At 37.4% G+C, this 26,174-nt stretch overlaps 1 protein-coding gene across 2 annotated transcripts in view; it reads right to left on the reverse strand.

Annotated features, from left to right (window-relative positions):
- The window catches only part of CBL (Cbl proto-oncogene), an 86,930-nt gene that overhangs the window by 55,520 nt on the left and 5,236 nt on the right, over positions 1-26,174 (reverse strand). Inside the window, exon 2 of one of the 2 annotated variants that reach the window (XM_019941767.3) lies at positions 10,041-10,288. The exons of the other annotated variant lie outside the window; for it this stretch is intronic. Coding sequence (XP_019797326.1) covers positions 10,041-10,288 — 248 coding nt within the window. The remainder of the gene's footprint in view (positions 1-10,040; positions 10,289-26,174) is intronic. 2 annotated transcript variants of the gene reach the window in all.

The following is a 26,174-nucleotide window of genomic DNA, read 5'->3' on the forward strand; positions in this document are numbered from 1 at the left end:
TTAAGGTTCAGCCATGCTGTAGCATGTATCAGAACTTCATTTCTTTTTATAGCTGGATAATACTCCATTGTATGTATACATCACATATTGCTTGTCCATTCATCTACTGAGGGACACTTGGGTTGTTCCTACCTTTTGGCTACCATAAAATGCTGCTATGAACACGGGTGTACAAATATCTGTTCAAGTCCCTACTTTTGATTCTTTGGGGGTAAATACCTAGAAGAATCACTGGATCATATGGTAATCCCATTTTCAACTTTTTGAGGAACCACTAAACTTTTTAAACAGTGGTTGCACGATTTTACATCTCCACTAGCAAAGGATGAGGGCTCCAATGTCTCTTTGCCAACTTTTGTCAGTTTCCCTTTTTTCATAAGACATTCTAATGGGTGTGAAGTGGTATCTCTTTGATTTGCATTTCCCTAATGACACTGAGCTTCGTTTCATGCACTTATTGGCCAACTGTATAACTTCTTGGGAGAAGTGTCTATTCAAATCTTCTGCTCGCTTTTGAATTGGGTTTTTGTGTGTGTGTGTTTTTCTGTTGAGTTGTTAGAGTTCTTTACATACTCTGGATTTAAATCCCTTACCAAATATATGTTTTGCAAAAATTTTCTCCCAATTTGTGGGTTGTCTTTTCACTCTCTTGTTAGTGTCCTTTGATGGATAAAGTTTTAAATTTTGATGAAGTTCAACTGATCAATTTTTTCTTTTATTGTCTATGCTTTTGGTGTCATAACTCAAGAAATCATTGCCCAATCCAAGATCATGAAGATTTTCTAAGGGTTTTTATTTAGCTCTTAAATTTAGGTCTTTGATCACTTAAACTTAATTTCTGTATATAAGGTAAAAGTCCAACTTCATCCTTTTGACTGTGGTTATCCAGTTTTCCCAGCACAATTTGTTGAAAAGACTTGGCATCCCTGTTGAAAATTAATTGTCCATATGTGTGAAGGTATATTTCTGGGCTATTTTATTCCATTGGTCTATATGTCTGTCCTTATGCCAGTACCACACCATCTTGATTACTGTAGCTTTGTAGTAAAGCTTTGAAATCAGGAAGTGTGAGTCTTTCAATTCTGTCGTTTTTCTAAATTGCTTTGCTTTTTTTGAGGTCCCCTGAGATTTTTTTTTTTTTGGCTGCATTGGGTCTTTGTTGCTGCGTGCAGCCTTTCTCTAGTTGCAGCAAGTGGGGGCTACTCTTCGTTGCAGTGCATGGGCTTCTCATTGCGGTGGCTTCTCTTGTTGTGGAGCACAGGCTCTAGGCGCGCGGGCTTCAGTAGTTGCGGCATGCAGGCTTAGTTGCTCCACAGCATGTGGGATCTTCCTGGACCAGGGATTGAACCCATGTCCCCTGCATTGGCAGGCAGATTCTTAACCACTGTGCTATCAGGGAAGTCCTACTGAGATTCTTAATGAATTTTAAGATTAGCCTGTCAATTTCTACCAAAAGGGCAGCTGGAATTCTAATAGGAATTGCACTGGACTTATAGATCAATGTGGGGAGTACTGCCATCTTAACAATACTAAATCTTCCCAATCTATGACATGGAATATCTTTCCATTTATCTCGTTCTTTTTTAACTTCTTTCAGCAGCATTTTATTGTTTTCAGTGTACAAGTCTTTAGCCTCTTTGGTTAAATTTATTCCTAAATATTTTATTCTCTTTGATGCTATTATAAATGGAATTGTTTTCTTAATTTCATTTTTGGATTGTTCACTGCTAGTGTGTAGAAAGAATACAATTGAGTTTTGTAAAGTTTTGCATTTGATCTTGTATCCTGCAACTTTGCAGAACTCAACTATTGGCTCTAGTAATGGTGTTTTTTTTAGTAGATTCCTTAGGATTTTCTACAAACAAGATCATGTCATGTACAAATAGAGATAGTTTCACTTCTTCCTTTTCCTTGTGGGTGCTTTTTACTTCTTTTTCTTGCCTAATCGCTCTGGCTAGAACCTCATATGTTGAACAGAACCTATGTTGAATAGAAGTGGTGAGAGCAGACACCCTTGTCTTATTTCTGATGTTAGGTGGAAAGCTCTCAGTCTTTCGCCATTGAGTATAATGTTAGCTGTGGGATTTTCATACATGGCATGGAATACCATTTCTACTTAAAAGAATGACTAATAGACAAAGTATGGTTACTCAGACTCGAATATTTGGCTGACAGTTTCTCCAAAATAAACAAAGTGACCTGTCACCTCAAGGAAAACAACTGATAGTTTTTCTAATTCTAGTACCTAGAAATAAGTACTGTTGATTATTTTGGTATCATTCCTTCCAGGTTTTTTCTATATTTCTTACTTTTTACAAAAATTGATCTTATTAGTTATACATACAATTCTGTGGTCTCTTTTCTTCTCCTTTATAGGAATATTATAGTCATCATGCTGTACATTATAGCCCCAGGACTTATTCATCTTATAACTGGAAATTTGTACCTTTTGACACCTTCACCTATTTCTTTAATACATTGTTTGCCTATCATTAATCTTCATCGACAAAAAATGTTTAGTGTCTACATTGTACACCATATCTTCTCTTGTTTATGTAATTCATCTTACACTGGACATTTAGGTTGTTTCTAGGTTTTGCCTTTCATATATAGCATCTAAATGAATGGCTTTGTAATTGTATTTTAACCCAAATCCCTTTTCTGTTCTTTCTGATAAATTTCTAAAAGTGGAACTAGTGAGCAAAATTCTAAATCTTTCTATATAAATCACCCTCCAGACAGAAAGGTTAAACCAGTTTCATTCTACCACCACCAGGTATGAGAGTACTCACATTCCTATACCCTCCTTTTAAACACTAATTATAAGTAGATTTTTCCTTTTGTTGTTTGATTTTTCCCTTATTTTGCCAATTTTTCGGGTCAAAAGAAAATTATTTTATGACTAACAAATTGGACTGTTCTTTAATATTCATATTTGGTCTTTTATGCTTCTTCTTTCATGGATTATTTATTTCCTTTGCTAATTTTTTATTTAGACAGAATTTGGATGGGGGAAGGGAGGATATTTATTTTTCTTTCCTTTTTTTAAAATTGAAGCGTAGTTGATTTACAATGTTGTGTTAATTTCTGCTGTACAGCAAAGAGATTCAGTTATACATATACATACATTCTTTTTTATATTCTTTTCCATTATGGTTTATCACAGGATATTGAATATAGTTCCCTGTGTTATACAGTAGGACCTTGTTGTTTATCCATTCTACATATACTAGTATGCATCTGCTAACCTCAAACTCCCACTCCATCCCTCCTCCACTCCCCTTCCCTTTGGCAACCACAGGTATGTTCTTTAAGTCTGTGAGTCTGTTTCTGTTTTGTAAATAAGTTCATTTGTATCTTTTTTTTTAGATTACGCATATCAGTGATATCAAATGATATGTCTTTCTCTGTCTGACTTAACTTAACTTAGCAGGATTATCTCTAGGTCCATCCATGTTGCTGCAAATGGCATTATTTCATTCTTTTTTTATGGCTGAGTACTATTCAATTGTACATATATATACACACATACACCACATCTTCTTTATCCATTCATCTGTCAGTGGACATTTAGGTTGCTTCCATGTCTTGGCTTTTGTGAATAGTGCTGCTATGAACATAGGAGTGCATGTATCTTTTTGAATTACAGTTTTGTCCAGATATATGCCCAGGAGTTGGATTACTATTAACATATGGCAACTCTATTTTTAGTTTTTTGAGGAACCTCCATACTGTTTTCCATAGTGGCTGCACCAATTTACATTTCCACCAACAGTACAGGAGGGTTCCCCTTTTAGAGAGAATTTTTTGTTTTTGTTTTTTTATTCCTTGCCTACTACTTTAATCTATTCTCTCCTTTCTTCCTTTGTTGTGCCTCCTTTTAAATCTGCTTTGCTGACTTCTCTCCCCCACCAGATGATTTTGCCCACTCTCATGGCTTTAAATACTATTCTTGAACATCACCAAATTTCTATCTCTATTCCAGACCTCTCCTTCTGAACTCCAAACTCTAATATAGCCAACCAATTGCCTGCTTGACATATCACCTTAGATGGCTCATGAGAATATCTCAAACTTAAAGTTGTCCAAAATGGAACTCTTAATTCCCCTCTCTCAATGTATTTCTCCCCACATCTGTACTCTGAATTCCCCATTTTAGTAACTGCCACCACCAATTGACAGAGTTAATGACCACAAACCTATATCCTTGATTCTTCCCTGTCATCTTTTCTCACCCTTCTCTTGTCCAATCCACCAGCAATTCTTATTGAGTAGCTCCAGTCCACCTCTTATTGGTCCATTTTTCTTCCTTTCAACTTTTTCATCCTTAGTCTATACTATCTCATCTCTTACCTGGTATACAGCAGTAACCCTTTAACCTATCCCTCTACTTCCATCATTGCTACTTCCACAAGCCTAATCCATTTCCCACACAACAGCCAATACTATCACTGTAGAAGAAAAATCAGATTATGACTTTCCCGTTTTATACCTTTCCATGGCTTCCCATTACACCATCTATACACTGGCTCAAACCAGAAACGTATCCAATCCATTAGCAAATCATGTTATGCTAGCTTTAAAACACAGCAAGTTCTGTCCATTTCTTTCCATCTCTACTACCACCACTTTGTTTCAAGCCATCATCATCTCTCTCCTGAACCAAAAAGATACAGGAGCTTGGTGCTGCCCCTTTCCCAGTTGTAAGAAAGGCATTCCTGGGCTTCCCTGGTGGCGCAGTGGTTGAGAGTCCGCCTGCCGATGCGGGGGACGTGGGTTCGTGCCCTGGTCCGGGAGGATCCCACGTGCCGCGGAGCGGCAGGGCCCGTGAGCCATGGCCTCTGAGCCTGCGCGTCCGGAGCCTGTGCTCCGCAACAGGAGGCCACAGCAGTGAGAGGCCCGCGTACCGGAAAAAAAAAAAAAAAAAAGAAAGGCATTCCTAATGTAAGTGGGAATCTTTTCTCACCAAGCCCAAACTCCTCAACAAAAAGTTCTAAGCCACCATTATCTACCAATAGGATTTGGCACACTTGAAACCTATTTTCAGGGTGCTAGGGAAAAACTATAGCAGTACAAATACTGCTGTTAGCTTGTGAATCACCACTCTTCCACTGGAGGATAATCTGGAAACCAAAAGAATACTAGTTCAGTGGTTATAGCTTGGAAACTAATGGAAAACGAGGGAACATAAGGTTATAAGCATCATGAGAGCTGTTTACTGCTCTATCGCTGTTCTTAGAGCCGGGTCTACCACAGAGAAAATACTCACTACTATTTTTTCTTTAATGAATGGTTAGCACATAAGCTTTTAGTTATTTCTGAATTATTCCTGGCTGAATACAACAAAACCAAAATTCAGACATTAATCTGCATTGAGAGAATGCAGTGTCCTGGTAGCATTTTCAACCAAGGTTTCAGTTATTCCTGAGGCTTGCCTGCATTCTTGCCCTTAGTGCAACTCAAAATATTCACTCCTTCTAGAATACTACAAGTCTACAAATTTTCTCTCTCCCAAGAAGAAACAGCAGGAACAAAGCATAAAAGGTCTATAACGTTCTTCTGTGATCAAAAACAAAAACATTGAGCAAAAAAATAGAAACTTTCTCAACCTGATAAAGGGCATCTATGAAAATCCCACAGTTAACATCATACTCAATGGTGAAAGACCGAAAGCTTTCCTCCTAACATCAGGAACAAGACAAGGATGTCTGCTCTCACTACTTCTATTCAACATAGGTTCTATTCAACATATGAGGTTCCAGCCAGAGCGATTAGGCAAGAAAAAAAGCATCCACAAAGGAAAGGAAGAAGTAAAACTATCATCATTTGCATACAAATAGAGATCATGCAAGATCATGCAAACATGATCTTATTTACATAATATTCTAGGTAATCCACTAAAAAAAACGACTACGACTAGAACCAATAGATGAGTTCTGCAAAGTTGCAGGATACAAGGTCAAATACAAAACCTCACAAAATTCAGCTGTATTCTTCCCACACACCAGCAATGAACAATCCAAAAATTAAATTAAGAAAACAATTCCATTTATAATAGCATCAGAAAGAATAAAAATATTTAGGAATAAATTTAACCAAAGAGGCAAAAGACTTATACACTGAAAACAATAAAATGCTGCTGAAAGAAATTAAAGAAGACCCAAATAAATGGAAAGACATTCCTTGTTCATAGATTGGGAAGACTTAGTATTGTTAAGACGGCCATACTCCCCACATTGATCTAGAGGTCCACTGCAACTCCTATTAGAATTCCAGCTGCCCTTTTGGTAGTAATATTCAGGCTAATCCTAAAATTCATTAAGAATCTCAAACGGGGCTTCCCTGGTGGCGCAGTGGTTTAGAATCTGCCTGCCAATGCAGGGGACACGGGTTCGAGCCTTGGTCTGGGAAGATCCCACATGCCGCGGAGCAACTGGGCCCGTGAGCCACAATTACTGAGCCTGCGCGTCTGGAGCCTGTGCTCTGCAACGAGAGAGGCCGCGATAGTGAGAGGCCCGCGCACCGCGATGAAGAGTGGCCCCCACTTGCCACAACTAGAGAAAGCCCTCGCACGGAAATGAAGACCCAACACAGCCATAAATAAATAAATAAAGCAAACTGTCAACAAGTAAAAATAAACAAACACTATATAAAAAAAAAAAAAAAGAATCTCAAACGGGGTGCTTCCCTGGTGGCGCAGTGGTTGAGAGTCCGCCTGCCGATGCAGGCGACACGGGTTCGTGTCCCGGTCTGGGAGGATCCCACGTGCCGCGGAGCGGCTGGGCCCGTGAGCCATGGCCACTGAGCCTGCGCGTCCGGAGACTGTGCTCCGCAGCGGGAGAGGCCGCAGCAGTGAGAGGCCCGCGTATCGCAAAAAAGGTAAAAAAAAAAAAAATGAGCAGAGGATTCAAACAGACATTTCTCCAAAGAACATATACAAGTGGGCAATAAACATGTAAAAAGACTGCTCATTATGTTACTCATTAGGGAAATGAAAATCAAAACCACAAAGAGATATCTACTTCATACCCAGTAAGATGTCTATAACCAAAATAATAATAATAAGTATTGGTGAGAAGTTGGAACCCCCATACATTGCTTGGGGAATGTAAAATGGTGCAGCTGCAGTGGAAACAGTTTGGTGGTTCCTCAAAATGTTAACCATAGAATTACCATATGACTCAGTAATTCCAGTCCTAGGTATATACCCAATAGAACTGAAAACATAGAGCTTCACAAAAAATTGTACATAAATGTTCATAGCAGCATTATTAATAATAGTCAAAAGTGGAAACAACCCAAATGTCCATAATCAAAATGTCAATACAATAAAATATTATTAAGCCATAAAAAAGAAAGAAGTACTATTCTATGCTACAACATGGATGAACGTGAAAACATGCTAAGTGAAAGAAGCCAGACAAAAAAGGCCACATGTTACATGATTCCACTTAAATGAAATGTCTAGAACAGGCAAATCCGCAGAGACGGAAAGTACATATTAGTGATCACCAAAGGCTGGAGGGAAGCAGGAGTGGGTAATGAACTGCTAATGAACATGGGGTTTCTTTTTGGGGTGACAGAAATGTTCTAGAATTATACAGTAGTGATGGTTGCACAACTTTGTGAACACACTAAAAACCACTAAATTATACACTTTACAAGGTAAATTTTATAGTATATGAATTATATCTCAATTTTTTAAACTGAATACAAAAAAAGCCTCCTAACAACCAAAATACAGATCGCAAAGATGGTACAGTAAAGCCACATATTTTCCTTTACTGGGAAAAAAAAAATGTATTCTCACCTCAAATTTATTTATTCTCACTTTATATATAATTTGTACAAACCTGGCTGTATGGTCAAAGCCTATAGTGGATTAAAAGCTTCATATTAGGGGAAATGAAATTGATACGGACAGACATACTGACAGTAAGGTTTTGTTAAAAAGGTAAAAGAACTTACAAGCATTGTGTGAAGCCATTTAGTAAGGGCAAATTGGTCTATGCATTTCATTAGGTTCTGGCAGTACCAATGATAAACAGCCTGATACAACAATCTATACTTATAGTAATGAAAATAATGAAGATGATTAATATAATAAGAGCTAACCCACTTATCACTTGCAATGTGCCAATCACTGTTGTAAGTACCGAACATTTAGTTACTTATTAAACTCCCAACGATCCTACAAGGAAAGTAATACTATTATCTCATTTTACAGATGAAGAAACCGAAGAATCACACAGCTAAGTTAAGTGGAAAAGTTAAGATTCAAACTAAGGCAGTTGGCTTCAGAGTCCCTCCTCTTCTTAACCAGTAGACTATTCTGCCTCTCAGTGACGAACTGTGTCATTTAAAAAAAAAAAAAAAAAAAAGTCAAACAATGTTCAGTGTGTCTAAGAAGACTGAAAAATCTACAATTTTTATTCCACTATTAAAAAAAAAAAAAAAAAAAAAACCTGTTCTATGGCAGCCTGTTATCTATAGGAGAAAGTCTTGAGGTCAAAAAACAGCTCTTTACAATCTGACTCCAACCCATATTTCCAGCTTATCTATCTCCCCTAATTCTAGCCAAACCAGATCGCTCACGTTCCTTAAACAAACAGAGCCTGCATTTTCATGCCACTGTGTTAAAGGCCTTTTCTTCACTTCTCTGCCTAGAAAGTTCCTACTTACCCTTCAAAATCTAGCTCAAATAACACTTCCTCTGTGCCACCTTCCCCGATGCCACTAGGTAAAACTGTGTTCATACAGCATTTTGTACATATCTCTATTAAAGTATTTATCACATGACATCAGAATTGAATACTTAACTCTCCTTTTCACCGCCTAGAATTAGAACCTAGTACACTGTGGATAATAAATAAAATTTTTAAGTTTTGGTACGTAATAAAGTCCAAAATTATTTTTTTAATTCAGCAATACAAAACGACAAAAGTCATGAAATTTAAATAATTTAAATGGACAAAGTTCATTTTCACATAAATGAGATGTTACAAAGGTTCCTACAGATTGAATTCAGTTACCAGAAACCTTTTTAAGAAGAAAATACTAATACTCTGGACCAAACCTGAGTAATCTGTCCCAGTAAAGGTAACATGAATAATGATGTGGGTAAAATTTTAAGTGAGAGATGAAGGTTCCCAGAATCTAAGCCAACAGAGTCAAACACTACAAAGATACCATTTAGTAAGTTACTGCTCGGCATGCTAACTGAATGCCCTCAGAAATTACTGTCCCTCCCAATTCAAGTCACTTCTCAAGAGTAACTTACTCCCTAAAAATTATAATAGAATTTACATCTTATTACTTGTTCCAGATGAGTTAATATTTAATTCCAATTAGACAAAACCAAACACAACTATACCATGGATACAATCAACCTGTTTCTCTCCCAGTGCATAATATACAACAACCAAGCCAATAACATATGGGACAGTCAGTATAGTTTTTAGTATTTAATAAGTACAAAAGAATACCTATTGGTCCCTCAAATGTTTATTGAATTAACTGCATTTTGCCAATTCTATTTCAAAAGTATTCTATTCTATCCTATTTGAAAAGTTACTTTACCTATAAAGGAAATGTCATTTCACTTGGCTTTATTTAAAAAAGTTATCCAAACTACTGGCTAATTTTTTTCCTATTATCCCATACTTATAACCTACCTAATATGCTACCAGCTCGGGCAAAATCCTCTTACTGTTTACTGCCAACCCCAACTTCTTTCTTTCAGACTCTCACCTATCCACAAACTTTCATGATCTTCAGGGCCTCTGAAAGACCTACTGCCTCCAACTCATCTTCATGACGGTAAGTCACTGACTTTTCAGAGGTAAACAAATAATCAGAGCTACGGATGGATCAATACTCTCCAAGGTAACCTTTTATACAAAACACAGCTTTAAGTCAAATGTCAACTTTGCATTCTATTCTTGTTGACATAAAATTAAAACAAACTCAACTATTTCTATGTGTTACCTATTCAGGCAGTCACAGACCTGAATAAATATTTGTGTAGTATTCTCCATTACCTAGGCTGAGAATTCTCCTCATACATTCTTTCTTTCCCCTCCTTGAAGAGGCTTATGGTCTGCTTAGTTTTCTTCATCAAATTCTCCATGAACACCCTAAAATACTCATTTTCTCCAAGGGTCTCCATCTTCCCCTCATATCTTGACAAGATAGTGCGGAGATGCTGGTAGGTGTCTGGCAGCAGGTCTAAGATATAAGGTGGGCTATTCTTTAGCGCCAGCTTTGGGTTCTGACACAACCGCACCACCTGCAACAAATGGAAAAGAAGGGCTATTACTTGGAGGATCTTAAGGGCAATTTCCTTTTTTAAGTTTAGAAAATTATAAAATATGTGGTCTTTTGCGGAAATACGAAAAATGCACAAGAATATAAGAAATGATCCCTAACCCACACCCACACCCACAGGCAATCACTTTACATTTTTAGTAGTCTCCCTAGAGGGTGGGTTCTTAAAACCGTATCTAACAGTTCAGACAACACATAGAAGACTAAACAATTGGGGTGGGGAAGACATCCACATACATGCCTAAAAAATGCTAGATGAAGCATGGCGAATTCCTCTGAAATGCATGGCTCACACCACAGCAGAATAAAGAAAATTTCCAGGGGCAGAAATAAAGAACGAGGCTGCCCTGGGAGGTAAACCTGGTAACGCAGGAGCCTAGAGCTTTAACAACCACTAGGGGACAGGAGCACAGAGGCCTTGGACCCAGCAAAGAGTTGAACTGAGACACCATTCCTTCCCATATAAATGCAGAACTCTCAGAATTTGCCTGGTTAATTCATTTTACCTTCTTTACTTTCAACTTTTCTCAGTTCTTAGTTTTAAGTAGGTCTCTTTTAAAGAACATATAGTTAGACTTCTTTAATCCAATGTAACAATCTTTTTTTTTAACTGGTGAGTTTATATTTGTTGTAATGACTAATAATTTGTATTTATTCCTACCACCTTATTTAGTACTTTCCATTTATGTGGATTTTTGTGTGTCTGGAAGAGACATAAATTAGTGGGATAGAAAATTCTAGAAATAGACCCACACATATATAGACCCTTGACATCACAAAGGAGTGATCTTTCCCAAAAACAGTAGTGGAACAATCCATATAGGAAAAAAAGAAAATCAAACTAAATCCTTACCTTACACTATGCAAAAAACAAAACAAAACAAAAAACCTAGATGGGCTCTAGACCTAAATGCGAAAGGCAAATAAAGCTTTAGAAGATAAGAAAACTATCTTTCATTACTTCATGATGGAGAAAAAATTCTTAAACAGGACCATAAAAAACATTAATAAAGGAAAATATTAATTAAATTCTACTATACTCTAAAAGAACTTCTAAGATACCACAAAAGAGTAAAAACACATGTACAAGATCAGAGAAGATATTTACAATATGTATATATCCAGACATACATATCCAGAATATATAAAGAACATCTACAAATCAGTAAGATAGGGACTATCTTTTTTTTTTTTTTTTTTTGGCTACACCGCGCAGCACACGGGATCTTAGTTCCCCGACCAGGGATCAAACCCGTGCCCCCAGCAGTGGAAACATGGAGTCCTAACCACTGGACCACCAGGGAATTCCCAAAAATGGACAAAAGACTTGAATAAAAACTTGACAAAAGAAGATATCCAAATAACCAATAAACATATGAAATTGTGCTTAATCTCATTAATCATTTTAATTTCATTAAAATGACAATTGTAAGCTCTCAATTAGATACTATCACTACACACACCAAATTGGCAATGCCAACCACTGGCAAGAAGCAAGGACCTTCAAATACTGCTGGTGGGAATCTAAACTAATAAAACCACCCTGGAAGATAGTTCGGCACTGTATGGTCAGGCTAAAGACTTATATGCCCCACAAACCTGCAGATCTCCGCCTGGAAAGGTATACTGGGATACACATACAAAAATGTGTAACAACTAACAACTGCAAACAACCCAGATGTCCATCAACAGTAGAGTGGATAAACTGTAGTATATTTATTAGCAACAATACACTACCACGTGGATGCTCCTCTCAAACAAAGTAGATCTAAAGAAACCAGAAACAAAATATTTACATTACAATTACATGTATATGACTACATTACTATTACAAAGATATCCCTCTAAACTATATTGATGCAATATGCATACATAGGTGGTAAAAATATAAGTAACAGAAAGAAAATAATTTTACTTTACTTGTAGCTGATATAACTGTCCATGAATAAAATGAAAGAATTGACAAAACATTAGAAACAAACAGTTTAATAGGTTGCTGGATTCAAAACTGATATACCAAAAAAAAAAAAAAACAACTGATATACCAAAATGGCATTGATAAAAATTTTATAAATAATTTTAAAATGTAATTTTAATTGCTGCCATTTTGAATGGCATAAATAAAAATTTAAGGCTCCTAGGAATATATCTAACAAAAAATGTGTAAGACTCTTATGAAGAAAACTACAAAACTTCACTGAAGAACATAAAAACAGAAATTAATGAAGAACCCTATCATGTTTAAGGAGACGTCAGTTCTCCCCCAAATTAGTATATAAATGCAGTGCAATTCCTATCAAAATTCCAAAAAGATTTTTCATGGAACTTAACAAGTTGATTCCAAAACCCACACGGAAGAAAAAGAGACCAAAACCAGCCAAGCCTATTTTGAAAAGTCACAAAGTAGGTGGTAGTTACCCAATGAGTTATCAAGACTTTTTAAAATCTTATAATTAAAATAGTGTGATATTGACCAAAGACAGATAAACGGCCAAATGGAAAAGAAGAGAGCCCAAACAGAGACACGCATGTATGGAAATTCAGCATCAGAAGTGGCATTACAAATCAGTTCAAGAGGAATTCCCTGGAGGTCCAGTGGTTAGGACTAGGTGGTTCCATTGCAGAGGGCATGGGTTCGATCCCTGGTAGAGGAACTAATATCCCTCATGCCTTTCAGTGTGGCCAAAAAAAGAAAAAAACACACACAAATCAGTTCAAGAGAAAAACTACTGGAAAACTGGTTATCCATATGGGAAAAAAAATTACATCCCTTACACGTTACATGAAAAGTAAAGTTCAGATGAATTAAAGATCTTGTGTGGAGAAAAAACTTTAAAGCTTTTAGAAAAAAATTTGGAAAATATTTGTTGAACTTTATGATCTCAGAGAGGAAGTATTTCTTAAGACACAAAAGCAAATCATAACCATAAACAAAACAAAATGACAACCCACAGGAGAAAATATTTGCAAACAAAGCAACCGACAAGGGATTAATCTCCAAAATATACAAACAGCTCATACAGCTCAATATCAAAAAAACAAATGACCCAATCAAAAAATGAGCAGAAGATCTAAATAGACATTTCTCCAAAGACATATAAATGGCCAAAAAGCACATGAAAAGATGTTCAACATCACTATTAGAGAAATGCAAATCAAAACTACAAAGAGGTATCACCTCATACTGGTCAGAATGGCCATGATCAAAAAATCTACAAATAATAAATGCTGGAGAGGGTGTGGAGAAAAAGGAATCTTTCCACACTGTTGGTGGGAATGTAAATTGGTACAACCATTATGGAGAACAGTATGGAGGTTCCTTAAAAAACTAAACACAGAACTACCATATGATCCAGCAATCCCACTCCTGGGCATATATCTGGAGAAAAACATAATTTGAAAAGATACATGCACCCCAATGTTCACTGCAGCACTATTTACAGTAGCCAAGACATGGAAGCAACCTAAATGTCCACTGACAGAGGAGTGGATAAAGAAGATGTGGTACATATATACAATGGAATATTACTCAGCCATAAAAAAGAACGAAATGATGCCATTTGCAGCAACACGGATGAACCTAGAGATTGTCATACTGAGTGAAGTAAGTCAGACAGAGAAAGACAAATACCATATGATATCACTTTTATGTGGAATCTAAAGGAATGGTACAAATGAACTTATTTACAAAACAGAAATAGAGTCACAGATGTAGAAAACAAACTTATGGTTACCAGTGGGGGAAAGGGGAGAGAGGGATAAATTGGGAGATTGGGATTGACATATACACACTACTATATATAAAATAGATAACTAATAAGGACCTACTGTATAGCACAGGGAACTCTACTCAATACTCTATATGGGAAAAGAATCTAAAAGAGTGGATGTATGTATACGTATAACTGATTCACTTTGCTGCACACCTGAAGCTAACACAACATTGTAAATCAACTATACTCCAATTAAAAAAATATTTTTAAATCATAAATGCAAAGACTGATTAGTTTGACAACACTAACATTTTAGTAACGATAGATCATAAGAACTACTGAACTACTTTTTCCTTTTTTCCATTTGTTTAAAAAAAATCAATGCAATTATAATACTGTATTATTTTTTTCAACATCCTTTTTATTTTCTTCTTGGTAAACTGCACTTTCATCAACGAAATATCCTTCTTTAGAAACACTTCTTGCCTTAAAGTCCCCTTTAATGTATCTAATATAGCTAAACCAACTTTCCTGGGTTGGTGTTTGCATGGTGTATCTTTTTCCATTCTTCTATCTTCAAACTTTCTGTATTCTTACATTTAATGCATGACTTTGTCATGCAGAATATAGCTGGTTTCCTTTTAATTCTGACAATCTCTGATTTTAACCAATTTGACCTGTTTACACTTCAACTATGAAACTGTTATTATTGTAGGTCAAATACTGGCAATTTCATATGGTTCACTTAATAAGTACTGATCCTATAATAAATAATAAAATAATTTACTATTTGTTTCCTATGTATTGCTCCTGTTTCATCTTCCTTTACCTCCCCTTTCTTGCCCTCTTCCAGTTTAAGCATTTTTTTATTTTCCCAATTTTCTCCCCCAACAGCTTGCCAAATATATATTCTTTCACTACTCTTTAAATGAATACCTTAGTAATTATAAAATGCATCTTTGACTCATTAAATCTTATATAAAGTAGTACTTTTACCACTTCCCAGACAACGCAAGGAACTTGGGACACTAACTCCATTTACTCTTTTCAAGTTATGTGCTATTACTATCACACATTTTAATTCCATATATCATATAAAGTCCACAAGTCATTATTATTACTATTACTTCTGTTATTATTTTATACGGCCAATATTCATTCACATTTACCCACACAACTCCCCTTCCCAATGCTCTTCACTGCATCTGAAATCATTTTCCTTCAGCCTAAAGAACATCCTTTAATATTTATTTCCTTTAGGGTATAGGCTGCTGGCTACAAATTCTCCTCAGTTTTTGTTTATCTCAAAACATCTTTATTTTGTAACCACTTTCAAAGGCTATTTTCCCTGGATAAGAATTGGCAGTTATTTTCTGTCATCATTTTATAGCTACAGGCATACCTCGGAGATATAGCAGTTTCGGTACCAAACCTCTGCAATAAAGGGAGTACGGCAATAAAGCAAGAATTGCAATAAAGCAACTCACACAAAATTTTTGGTTCCCCAGTGCATATAAAAGTTATGTTTACACTATACTATAGTCTATTAAGTGTACAAGACATAGTATTATTAAAAAACAATGTACATACCTTAATTTAAAAACGCTTTATTACTAAAAAATGCTAATCATCAACTGACAACACAGGGTTGCCACAAACCTCCAATTTATAAAAAAACGCATTATCTGTTAAGTGCAATAAAATGAAGTGCAATAAAATGAGAAATGCCTTCTAGATGCCACTGTCACTGTTGAAAAGTCAGGCTGTTAGTCTCACTGTTGCTCCTTTGAAGATAAAATGTCTCATTCTGTGATTGCTTTTAAGATTTCTCTTTGCCTCGGGTTTTCAACAGTTTTACTACAATGTGCCCAGGTGTAGTTTACTCTGGATTTTTCCTGGTGTTTATAGAGCTTCAATTTGGAACTTGATAATTTCTGTCAGTTTTGGAAAATTCTCAGCCAATTTCTCATCAAATATTGCTTTTGCCCCATTCTCTTTCCTCTCTCCTCCTGAACTTCAAGTACTGATACATAAGACCTTTACTCAATATTCCATATGCCTCTCATACTCTTTTCTGTATTCTCCATCCTTTTGTCTTTCAATGCTTCAGTCTGGATTTTTTTTTTCTGACTTACCTTCTACCTCACTAATTTTTCCTTCAGCTTTATGCTATTAAACCCACCCACTGAGTTAACAATCAGTTCTTGTGTTTTTCAGTTCTAGAATTTCTATTTCATTATTTACCATTTCAGATCTCTGACAAAATTATCTATTTTATCTTTTTTTTTTTTTTTTTTTTTTTTTGCGGTACACGGGCCTTTCACTGTTGTGGTCTCTCCCGTTGCGGAGCACAGGCTCCGGATGCGCAGGCTCAGCAGCCATGGCTCACGGGCCTAGCCGCTCCAAGGCATGTGGGATCTTCCCGGACCGGGGCACGAACCCGTATCCCCTGCATCGGCAGGCGGACTCTCAACCACTGTGCCACCAGGGAAGCCCTCTATTTTATCTTTAACTCTTCTAACACATTAATCATAGATATAAGTCCATGACTGATATCTCAAATATCTGTATCCCCTGTAAGTATGTATCTTTTATCAATCTTTCCTGTTGGTTTTCAGTTGTAGTTTGTTTTTTCGTAAGCCTAATTATTTTTTATTGAGTGCTGAACACTGTATATAAAAAATTATAGAGACAATCTGAGGCTACGGATGATGTTATTCAGAAAGGATTTACTTTTTTTTTTTTTTTTGCGGTACGCGGGCCTCTCACTGCTGTGGCCTCTCCCGCTGCGGAGCACAGGCTCCGGACGCGCAGGCTCAGCGGCCATAGCTCATGGGCCCAGCCGCTCCGTGGCATGTGGGATCTTCCCAGACCGGGGCACAAACCCATGTCCCCTGCATCGGCAGGCAGACTCTCAACAACTGCGCCACCAGGGAAGCCCAGAAAGGATTTACTTTTGCTTCTAGCAGTCAGATTTGGCTAGGGACACTAGGAATTCCAGGTCATCTTAATCTAACCCAAAATTGAGAAGATTAAAAAGCTGGGCTTCAGTCTTCAGTGCCCTGTAAAGACTGGTTTACTTCTGTTTCACCCTTACTCCTACAATTCAGGCCCTCAGGGACCCAACCCCAAAACCTAGAGTGTTTCCCAGGGCCCTCCACCTTGGCAGGCCCTAATTCCAATTTTTTGTCCTCCTTGACATGAGCATTTTTTTTTTTTTTTTTTTGACATGAGCATTTTGAAAACTCTATTCAGCCTCTCAGCTATCACTTCCAGAATCAGCAATGACCTCATGGAAAAGGCAGCCTCAAAAATAAGGCTTACCTCTCAGAGCTTTCCTTATCTTCTAGAACCTGGCCTCTAATTCCTCACTGCCTTCATAGCTCTTCAACATCTTCTAGCTTTTCTAGTTGCCAGCAGTATTATTTGGTTCGAAACAGCCTAGTCTAACAATGGTAGAAGCAGAAGTCTGACTTCTTACTCTTTATTTAATATTTTAAAATGCCTATTTTCTTGCATCACCAAAAGCTCATTATAAACTTTTTAAAGATGTCTAAATGATTCCACTCTATAGACATACCATATCTTAAACCATCCCCTCCACTTTAACATTTATACTGTTTTTAAGTCTTTGCTATTACAAGTATCGCTGTGATGAACATCTTTGGGCATTTTATTCTTCTAAACATCAGATTATTACCTTAGGATAGATCCCCCAGAAGTGGGATCACTAGGTCCACCTGGAACAATTGCAAAATTCCAATTTAATTACTAATGTCTCTTCAAATGATGTAAGACAGTATTAAAATTTTTAAACTAAATATTTTATCCTCTGTACATCATTTCCTGTACTCTTGAAAAAGAGCCCTATATAAGCCTGGCAAATAAAGACAAGCTGAATCAACAAAAATATATGATTTATGAATGTTTTAACAGTGTTTTAGGAAGCTGCTCATCCTATCAAGGGTTTCAAGCCAAAAGGGAACAACATAGTCAAGAAAAAAAGACTCTACCTCAGAAGACAGCTATATTCTAAATGCAACAGAGTTAAGAACTCATACTAATTAAAATAAATAGTACCCAATTTATAAGTATTACATTCCAAAACCTCATTTGGAAGAATATATTCAGAATATATTTTTACAGAATATATATTTATAATAAAAATATTAAAATGGTAGGTTCTTAAATAGTCCATGGAGGGAGTTAGGGGAGACTGACGTTGAGACTAAGAGATCAAGATTCAGCAAAGACTACAAGAGGTATATGATCGAAGGTTTTTATCTTCAGAGAATACTGAGCATGTTTTATATGGAAAAAGAACGAGAAGAGAAAAAGATAAATTAAAAGAAAATGGAAAACGGGATCTACAACACAGCTGGAGCACTAAACACCCAATACCATTAAAAGAAGGGACACCTCCTTCCTTTAAAACAGGAAGAAAGGGAATGAGGACAGGTTTAGACAGATACAGATTCAGAGATATGAAGGCAGTACGTTTAAGAAGACTGCACCTGATTTTGATTTTTCTCAACGTATCCATTCAACAAATATATGTCAGGCACTGGGACAGAGAAGTAAAAATACGATACCCCTGAATCTGAATCAGGCAATAAACAACAAAAAGGAAATCAACAAGAAAAATATCAGGTTCTATACAGACAATTAAAATAGAATAATAAGAAAATGCTGGATGACTACTTTAGCACAGTGAGTAAGGAAAGCTCCTCTGAGGTGAATTTAGGCTAAGAGTTAAAATTACAGGAAGGAGCCCGTCATGTAGAATCAGCAGAAGAGTAGCCCAAACAGAGGGAACAACTAATCCAACAGCCCTATGAGAATAGGTTTGGATTTGAGGAATAGAAAGGTCAGTGAGACTAAAGTGTAGAGAGCGAGGTGAAGAGGGTCATTAAGGGAGAGATGTGGAGTATCAGGGAATTAACAAGGAGACAGTATGATGAAGACTAAAATATAAGCTTTTATGTGTTGAATTAAAATTAAAATGTTTTAGTATCTTGACAAGATCACACCAAATAGCCACATCAGAATGTCCTGTTTCAGTCATTTACCTTCAGTAAATTTCTTAACCTCTGAGCCTCAGTTCTTTTACCTGTAACACAGCGATAATACCCACCTCATAATAAATGTTTATGAAAGGACTGCAGAGTTTCCAATAAGGTAGACATTCAATGCTAGTTCCCTCCCCATTTCCATACAACTCGACCAGGTTTATCTGCAGGTTAGGCAGGAATTATCTATTGAAGACAGAATGTTAGACCTCACATCACCCCTTGTTGACTCCCAGAAACTGACACCCTTATTCCTACCATCTGGCCATGCCACAGCTACCCTTCCAAACCTGCATGGTCTCTGACTACTTGGTAACCAAGGAATAGAGAAAAGGCAGCAGGCCACCCAAGAACAGGGTGACCAACAATCTGCAAAAACTACAGTATCCACTCCTTCAAAGGTCCAAAGCAAGCAGAGCTCCCCCCAAATTATTTACATTTATATCCAGAGCTACACATGCCAACCCATAATATATTCTCCCTATTTAAAGGTAAATGCATTAACATTAAGAATTCAGGTTAAAATGCATTATTTGCCTAATACCTCTGGAAAAAAAGGTATACTTCCTTTCAACAACAACAAAACTAAACTAAAATTGCTCTGCCCAACCTATAGTAAGCAATTAATAAACGCTGATTGGGCTTCCCTGGTGACGCAGTGGTTGACAGTCTGCCTGCTAATGCAGGGAAAACAGGTTCGAGCCCTGGTCTGGGAGGATCCCACATGCCGCGGAGCAACTAGGCCCGTGAGCCACAACTACTGAGCCTGCGCGTCTGGAGCCTGTGCTCCGCAACGGGAGAGGCCACAACAGTGAGAGGCCCGCATACCGCAAAAAAAATAAATAAATAATAAAATAAAATAAACGCTGATTAATGACAATGACCTGAAAAAACATATTACCCCTCATAACAGATTTAAAATATCATGAGTTTTTAAATGTCTCCCAAACACTTGATTAGTTCGCATTTTCAAACTACTATCATGTACGTTCCACAAATGTTATCTGTCCCTCCTTAGAATGTGACCTTGTAAAGATCAACTGTAGGTTAAATATCTGCTTTTCTCAAGATCTTTCAAAGACAAATCAATCACATGACCAGGGAAATCAGCACTCCTTAACACTAACACAGACCATAAAGTAAGTATATAGGTAGAGCAACTCTTTTGACATTAAAATCTTCTGTAAAGAAAAAAAAAAAATTCCCTAAATATTTATAACCTCTAGGGAAAAAGTTTCCAAAAGGCTTTGTGAATAATTCAAGTCAATAGTTAACAAACATCAAAAGCCAAAAGAACCTGCCTTTATCAGTGAATGTTAAATTGGCAGTTTTAGTTAACCTCTAAAGCACAAATGTGCATTCTGAGCGTAAAAAATTCACCAAAAAATTTCCGAAAGATACTTTCCTGCTTAGTCTGTTCTCAATTTTATTTTGCTTTCCAAGTCTTACAATAGCAAAAATGCCTTCCTTTTGTTTACTTCTGCCTGTACATTTACAGCATCACTCAGAACAATGTCAAAAAGAAATATGCTTAGCTCTGGGAAACCAACAGTATCCTTGCACAGCTGCTATATACTCCATTCATAATAGCTTCCTCACTGGCCTAGCTCCTCCCTTTGCTTCTGCCAAGGGCTCAATGGTCAATAGAAAAAATTTGGAAAGTGCTATGATTACAATAAAGAGGAGTAAAATTATGTTTGGAAATTGCTAAATTTTTAAAAACAGAAAAGTTACAGAGGACAGTGCCTATGCCTAATTCTGTTCTGAACACAGAATCTTTTCTAACACTAAGGAATTGTATTTCTAACTAGGCAGAAAACTATAAGCATATATGACTGTGAATGACTAAGTATTTTTATCTCTGTAGACCTTAACTTATCCATGGAATCATTTTTCATTTCAAACTTTTTCATATGTTAAAAAGCATGATTAAAATAAGCACTAAGCTTCAAAAGCAAGTATTCAGTATGGTGAGCTATACATAAAACACATAAAATTTGATTACAGTTTTAAAAGAATCAGTTGCTCAAGAGAACAGGAGGTACAGCAGAAAGGACACCAGGGTAGGAGTCCAGAGACCTGGGTCTTAGTCTGGTGACTGACATTAACTGGCTATGTGACCCTGGGCAAGTTACTCATCTCTCTGGGTCTCTCTCCCTCTATAAATTAAGAGTTAGATCAATTAATTTCTTTTCTTAAAGCTTCAAGTTTTAGAAACTAATCAACTCAGAAATTTGAAGAGATTTAACAGTTTTACAAGTGTAACTACACAGTGAAGCTTTTAAATGAAAACTTATGACAGTTTTTCAAAGAGAAATCAGAAACCCATACTTTTTTTAAAAGAAACATATCATCACTAGATAATGGCTCCAAGAAAAAAAAGTCTTTTACTTCTAATTACTCTTCTCCATTACTGATTTATCAAAACCCATTCAGGGACTTGAACTGTAATTACTACCCAACACTTCTCAAATACCTCCCAACACTATTTATTTAAAGCACTATGTCACTTACAACTAATTACCAATCTCATTACTTTCATTTATCACATTAATTGCAGAAAAAAAAATACAGCCAGTACAATGTAGGAAATTAAATAACCGACATGCGCTAACAGCTTAACCATGCAGTTTTTATACAGGGATTCTGTTTTTAAAAGGAAAATATAATTCTCTTCTCAGACTTATCAGTGCAACTTCAAACCAATACTTAGCATGAACAAGAGATTAAATGACTTTAGCATCATTTTTGGATGTCAGACCCTAATTAAGGCACAACTGTGAATTAGGATATTGTGGAGTTCTCTGCTTGGTCTAGTCCCTCCCCAGTCCCAATCCTCTCTGGTCTCAAGGATTAAGTAAAGATTTGCCTAATGATTCCCACAGGGGGTTCCCTGGTCCCTTTGAACACCTTCAGTTATATCACCAGTTTGCAAGTATGAGGACTGAGTCATCCTTAACTCCCTAGCACCCAGCAAAAAGTTCATGTTTAATGAAAGTGTGATGGTGGAAAAGGTGCCAACGTAATTTTCACCTAAAGTAACTAGGAATCAGCTACCATATTTAAATCAACAAACTAGACAAGGATTGTGGATGAAAGCAGACTTTTTGGAAGGCAATGTGCCAATATATACTTTTCAAACTTTAATGTATGATTCCTTTGACCCAGTACATTTCATTTCTAGAAGTTTATTCCAAAGAATGTTTAGCAAATGCATAATAGTCACTGCAGCATTGTTTCTAGTATTAAAAATCAGAAATAACCTAGAAGACTATCAATATGAATTTGTTAAATAAACATATATATCCATATTATAAAATCTTATACACCCCTTAAAAAAAGAATTCAGGACTTCCCTAGTGGCGCAGTGCTTAAGAATCCACCTGCCAGTGCAGGGGACATGGGTTCCAGCCCTGGTCTGGGAAGATCCCACATGCCGCAGAGCAACTGAGTCCATGCGCCACAACTACTGAGCCTGCACTCTAGAGCCCGCGAGCCACAACTACTGAACCCGCGTGCCACAACTACTGAAGCCCACCTGCCTAGAGCCCATGCTCCGCAACAAGAGAAGCCACCGCAATGAGAAGCCCATGCACTGCGACGAAGAGTAGCCCCTGCTCACTGCAACTACAGAAAGCCTGCGCACAGCAACAAAGACCCAATGTAGCCATAAATAAATAAATAAACAAATTTATAAAAAATAATTATTCAGGGAGACCTACATGTAGTATTAACATGGATAATCTCCATAATGTAGCAAAAAAAATTTTTAATTCTAGAAGCATTTTTGTTTAAAAATCCCACTTTTGCTTAAAAATGTGTAATTTTATAAGTATGTATTACTTTCCAAATTTAAGAACATAATAATTAACACCTTTTAGGGAGGGTGGGAGGGAGGGAGACGCAAGAGGGAAGAGATATGGGAACATATGTATATGTATAACTGATTCACTTTGTTATAAAGCAGAAACTAACACGCCATTGTAAAGCAATTATACTCCAATAAAGATGTAAAAAAAAAAAAAAAGCAACTGTGGTATGGGGCCTTGCTACTTGAAGTGTGATCCCTGTCAGCAACACAGAATCTCAGGCCCTACATCAGATCTACTCAGACTCTATGTTTTAACAAGATCCCCAGATGATCTGAATTCATGTTAAAGTCTGAGAGGCACTGGCTTATAAGAATCACTTAGAGGGACTTCCCTGGTGGCACAGTGGTTAAGAATCCACTTTCCAACGCAGGGGACACGGGTTCGGGCCCTGGTCCGGGGAGATCCCACATGCCGTGGAGCAACTAAGCCCGTGCGCCACAACTACTGAGGCTGCGCTCTAGAGCCCATGAGCCACAAGTACTGAGCCCGCGTGCCAGAACTACTGAAACCCGTGAGACTAGAGCCCATGCTCCGCACTGCAAAGAAGAGTAGCCCCACTCGCCGCAACTAGAGAAAGCCCGCGTGCGGCAACGAAGACCCAATGCAGCCCAAAATAAATAAATAAATAATCTTTTAAAAAAAGAATCACTTAGAGTCTGAACAGCAGTTCAAGATCCACATAAAAAAACAAAAGTATTAGTTGGGTGGCTTATGTTATTACTTAAACTCTCTGAATCTGTTTCTTTCTCATAAGACACATTATTTTGAAATTTTTGCTGTATCAGATGTGAAATTGTAAACTGCTCAGCAATATAAGGAATTATTAGAACTTGGTTATCAGTCTTAGTGAGTAAATGCTAAAAAGGCAACAACTTGCTCAAGTCATAAATCTTTCAAGGGCAATGCTATCCATCCAGCCTTCTCGGAGCTGCTTAGAAAAAGGGACTGGAGGGATGGACCCCAAACAGTAGACACTGGTTACCTCTGGAGAGGGCAGTCATTTTGCGGTATGAGAGTAAATGGAGACCTTTACATTTTGTTCTGCATATTTTATGGTTCATAAATTGTTTTTCACAAAGAGTGCTACACCTGTGTACTGCTATTCAAAGTAGCTCTAAGAAAGAAGGAGGCAGGAATTAGTATCCCATCCCCCTCAATGAAGTAGCAGTGAGTTGGCCTCATTTTAAGATTTCTTGTGGTTGATCCCAGAGCAAGAGGGAAGGTCAGTGGTGGCTGTAAGAAGGCACCCAAGGCAGAGGAGTCTGCTAAGCAAGACTCGCCACCCATCCCAAATGTTGCAGAGGGGAGACCCAGGGTCATTGCTGATTTAGGAGTTTCTATGGCAATGACATTCCATCTCCTAGGGCTTGAATCCCCAGTGGGTGTGTACCACCAATACCATCACTGCACCCCTTTCCCCTCCTCCTTTTGGAAGCTGCTGCAGGAAGGAACATTGTGGGGACAGAGCTGAGGCTGGCTTCCAGTGCTCCTGGTTGACTACTCCCACCTATTTCCTTCCAGCACAAAATGTGCTAATCATGAAAACATCTCACAATGACTTGCTTGTTATAATCCCCCTCTTCCAACAAACCTAACGATCAGAATTAATTCTAAGATCAGAATTAGCAACTTCATTGGAAAATGTGATTGAAATTTAGACTCAGTTTTCAAACTAATGCTTAGTCCATTTTTCTTTTAATGCTCTAGGTTAGTTATTAGGGGGGTGATTTTCATAGTATAAACATTATCCGTATGTTTGACTATAACATGAACTCCACTGAAAGTGAAGACTTGGGGACCAATCTGCCCATGTGTATACAGCCAACAAACAACATATTAAAAACAGGTTGTACTACAGCAAGGGTCACCAAAAACTTCAACCAAAGCCATGAAATGAACAGGGCAGATTACGTTCTTCCCTGGCCTAACCCTACTTTTATTCCATATACCCTTCAAAATTTCTATCATGAATCACATGATATGCTCAGTGAGCTCACATTTCATACGGAACTAGGGAGAATTTTACATCCCTTGGGGGAATTTTTAATAGGCATGAAAACAACACAACCTTTTTGTTTACAATGACTGTATATTACCCTTATAACCAAAAAAGGTAAAACTACTTTTAGTAAATGTTACTTTAATTCAACACTCAAAAAAAAAAAAAAAAGATTCCCTACCTGATCCTCCTAATTAATCACATAGAAAATGTGGGAACATGTTTTGATCTCATTTTACTTTGTTAAAATGTTTGCACTTCATTCAGCACGTACTATGTGTTAGGCACAGGAACTGATGTTAAGACAGTCTTGGGACTTCCCTGGTGGCGCAGTGGTTAAGAATCCGCCTGCCAGTGCAGGGGACACATGTTCGAGCCCTGGTCCGGGAAGACCCCACATGCCACGGAGCGACTAAGCCCGTGCGCCACAACTACTGAGCCTGCGCTCTAGAGCCCACGAGCCACCACTGCTGAGTCCGCACACCTAGAGCCCGTGCTCCGCAACAAAGAGAAGCCACCGCAACGAGAAGCCCGCACACCGCAATGAAGAGTAGCCCCCGCTCGCCACAACTAGAGAAAGCCAATGCACAGCAACGAAGAACCAGTGCAGCCAAAAATAAATTTTAAAAAAAGACAAAGCCTTGATCCTGAAGAGCTCTAGTGGAGGGAGAGACAGATGAAATAAAAAGTGGTAAATGCTATCACTTTTTTTTTTAATGAATCCCAATACCTTTATTTTTAATCACAAATTCCTGGGTGACTAAAATTCCTAGAGTTAAAATTAAATTGGGAAGGGGCTGACTACCAGAAAATAAACACCTACTTTATTAATACAATAGCAACAGAAAGGGTTTCCAATTTTTAGAAGAAAAATAACATGAACCAGCACCACCTGGTGGGTGTTACAAGATGAAATGCCCACATTTATTGTACTGAGAGCCCCCCACCGCACTGCAGATGTTTCATCAAGGACAGCTGCCATCAGAGCTGAATGGCATGAATTAAGTGCAATGGGAGAATAACGTGTACAAACTTCCATGATAACCATGCAAAGTAACCAGTCCACATAATTTGAAGAGACACAAACCCTTAACTTAAAAGAAGAGATTTCTTTTAATGGTACTAGTTAAACACCACGTTAACATCATTCAAGAGAACATCTACTTTGCCTGAGTGTGTGAATGGCGGGTGTGAG

This window comes from Tursiops truncatus, chromosome 8 (assembly GCF_011762595.2).
Source record: "Tursiops truncatus isolate mTurTru1 chromosome 8, mTurTru1.mat.Y, whole genome shotgun sequence".
NCBI lineage: Eukaryota > Metazoa > Chordata > Mammalia > Artiodactyla > Delphinidae > Tursiops > Tursiops truncatus.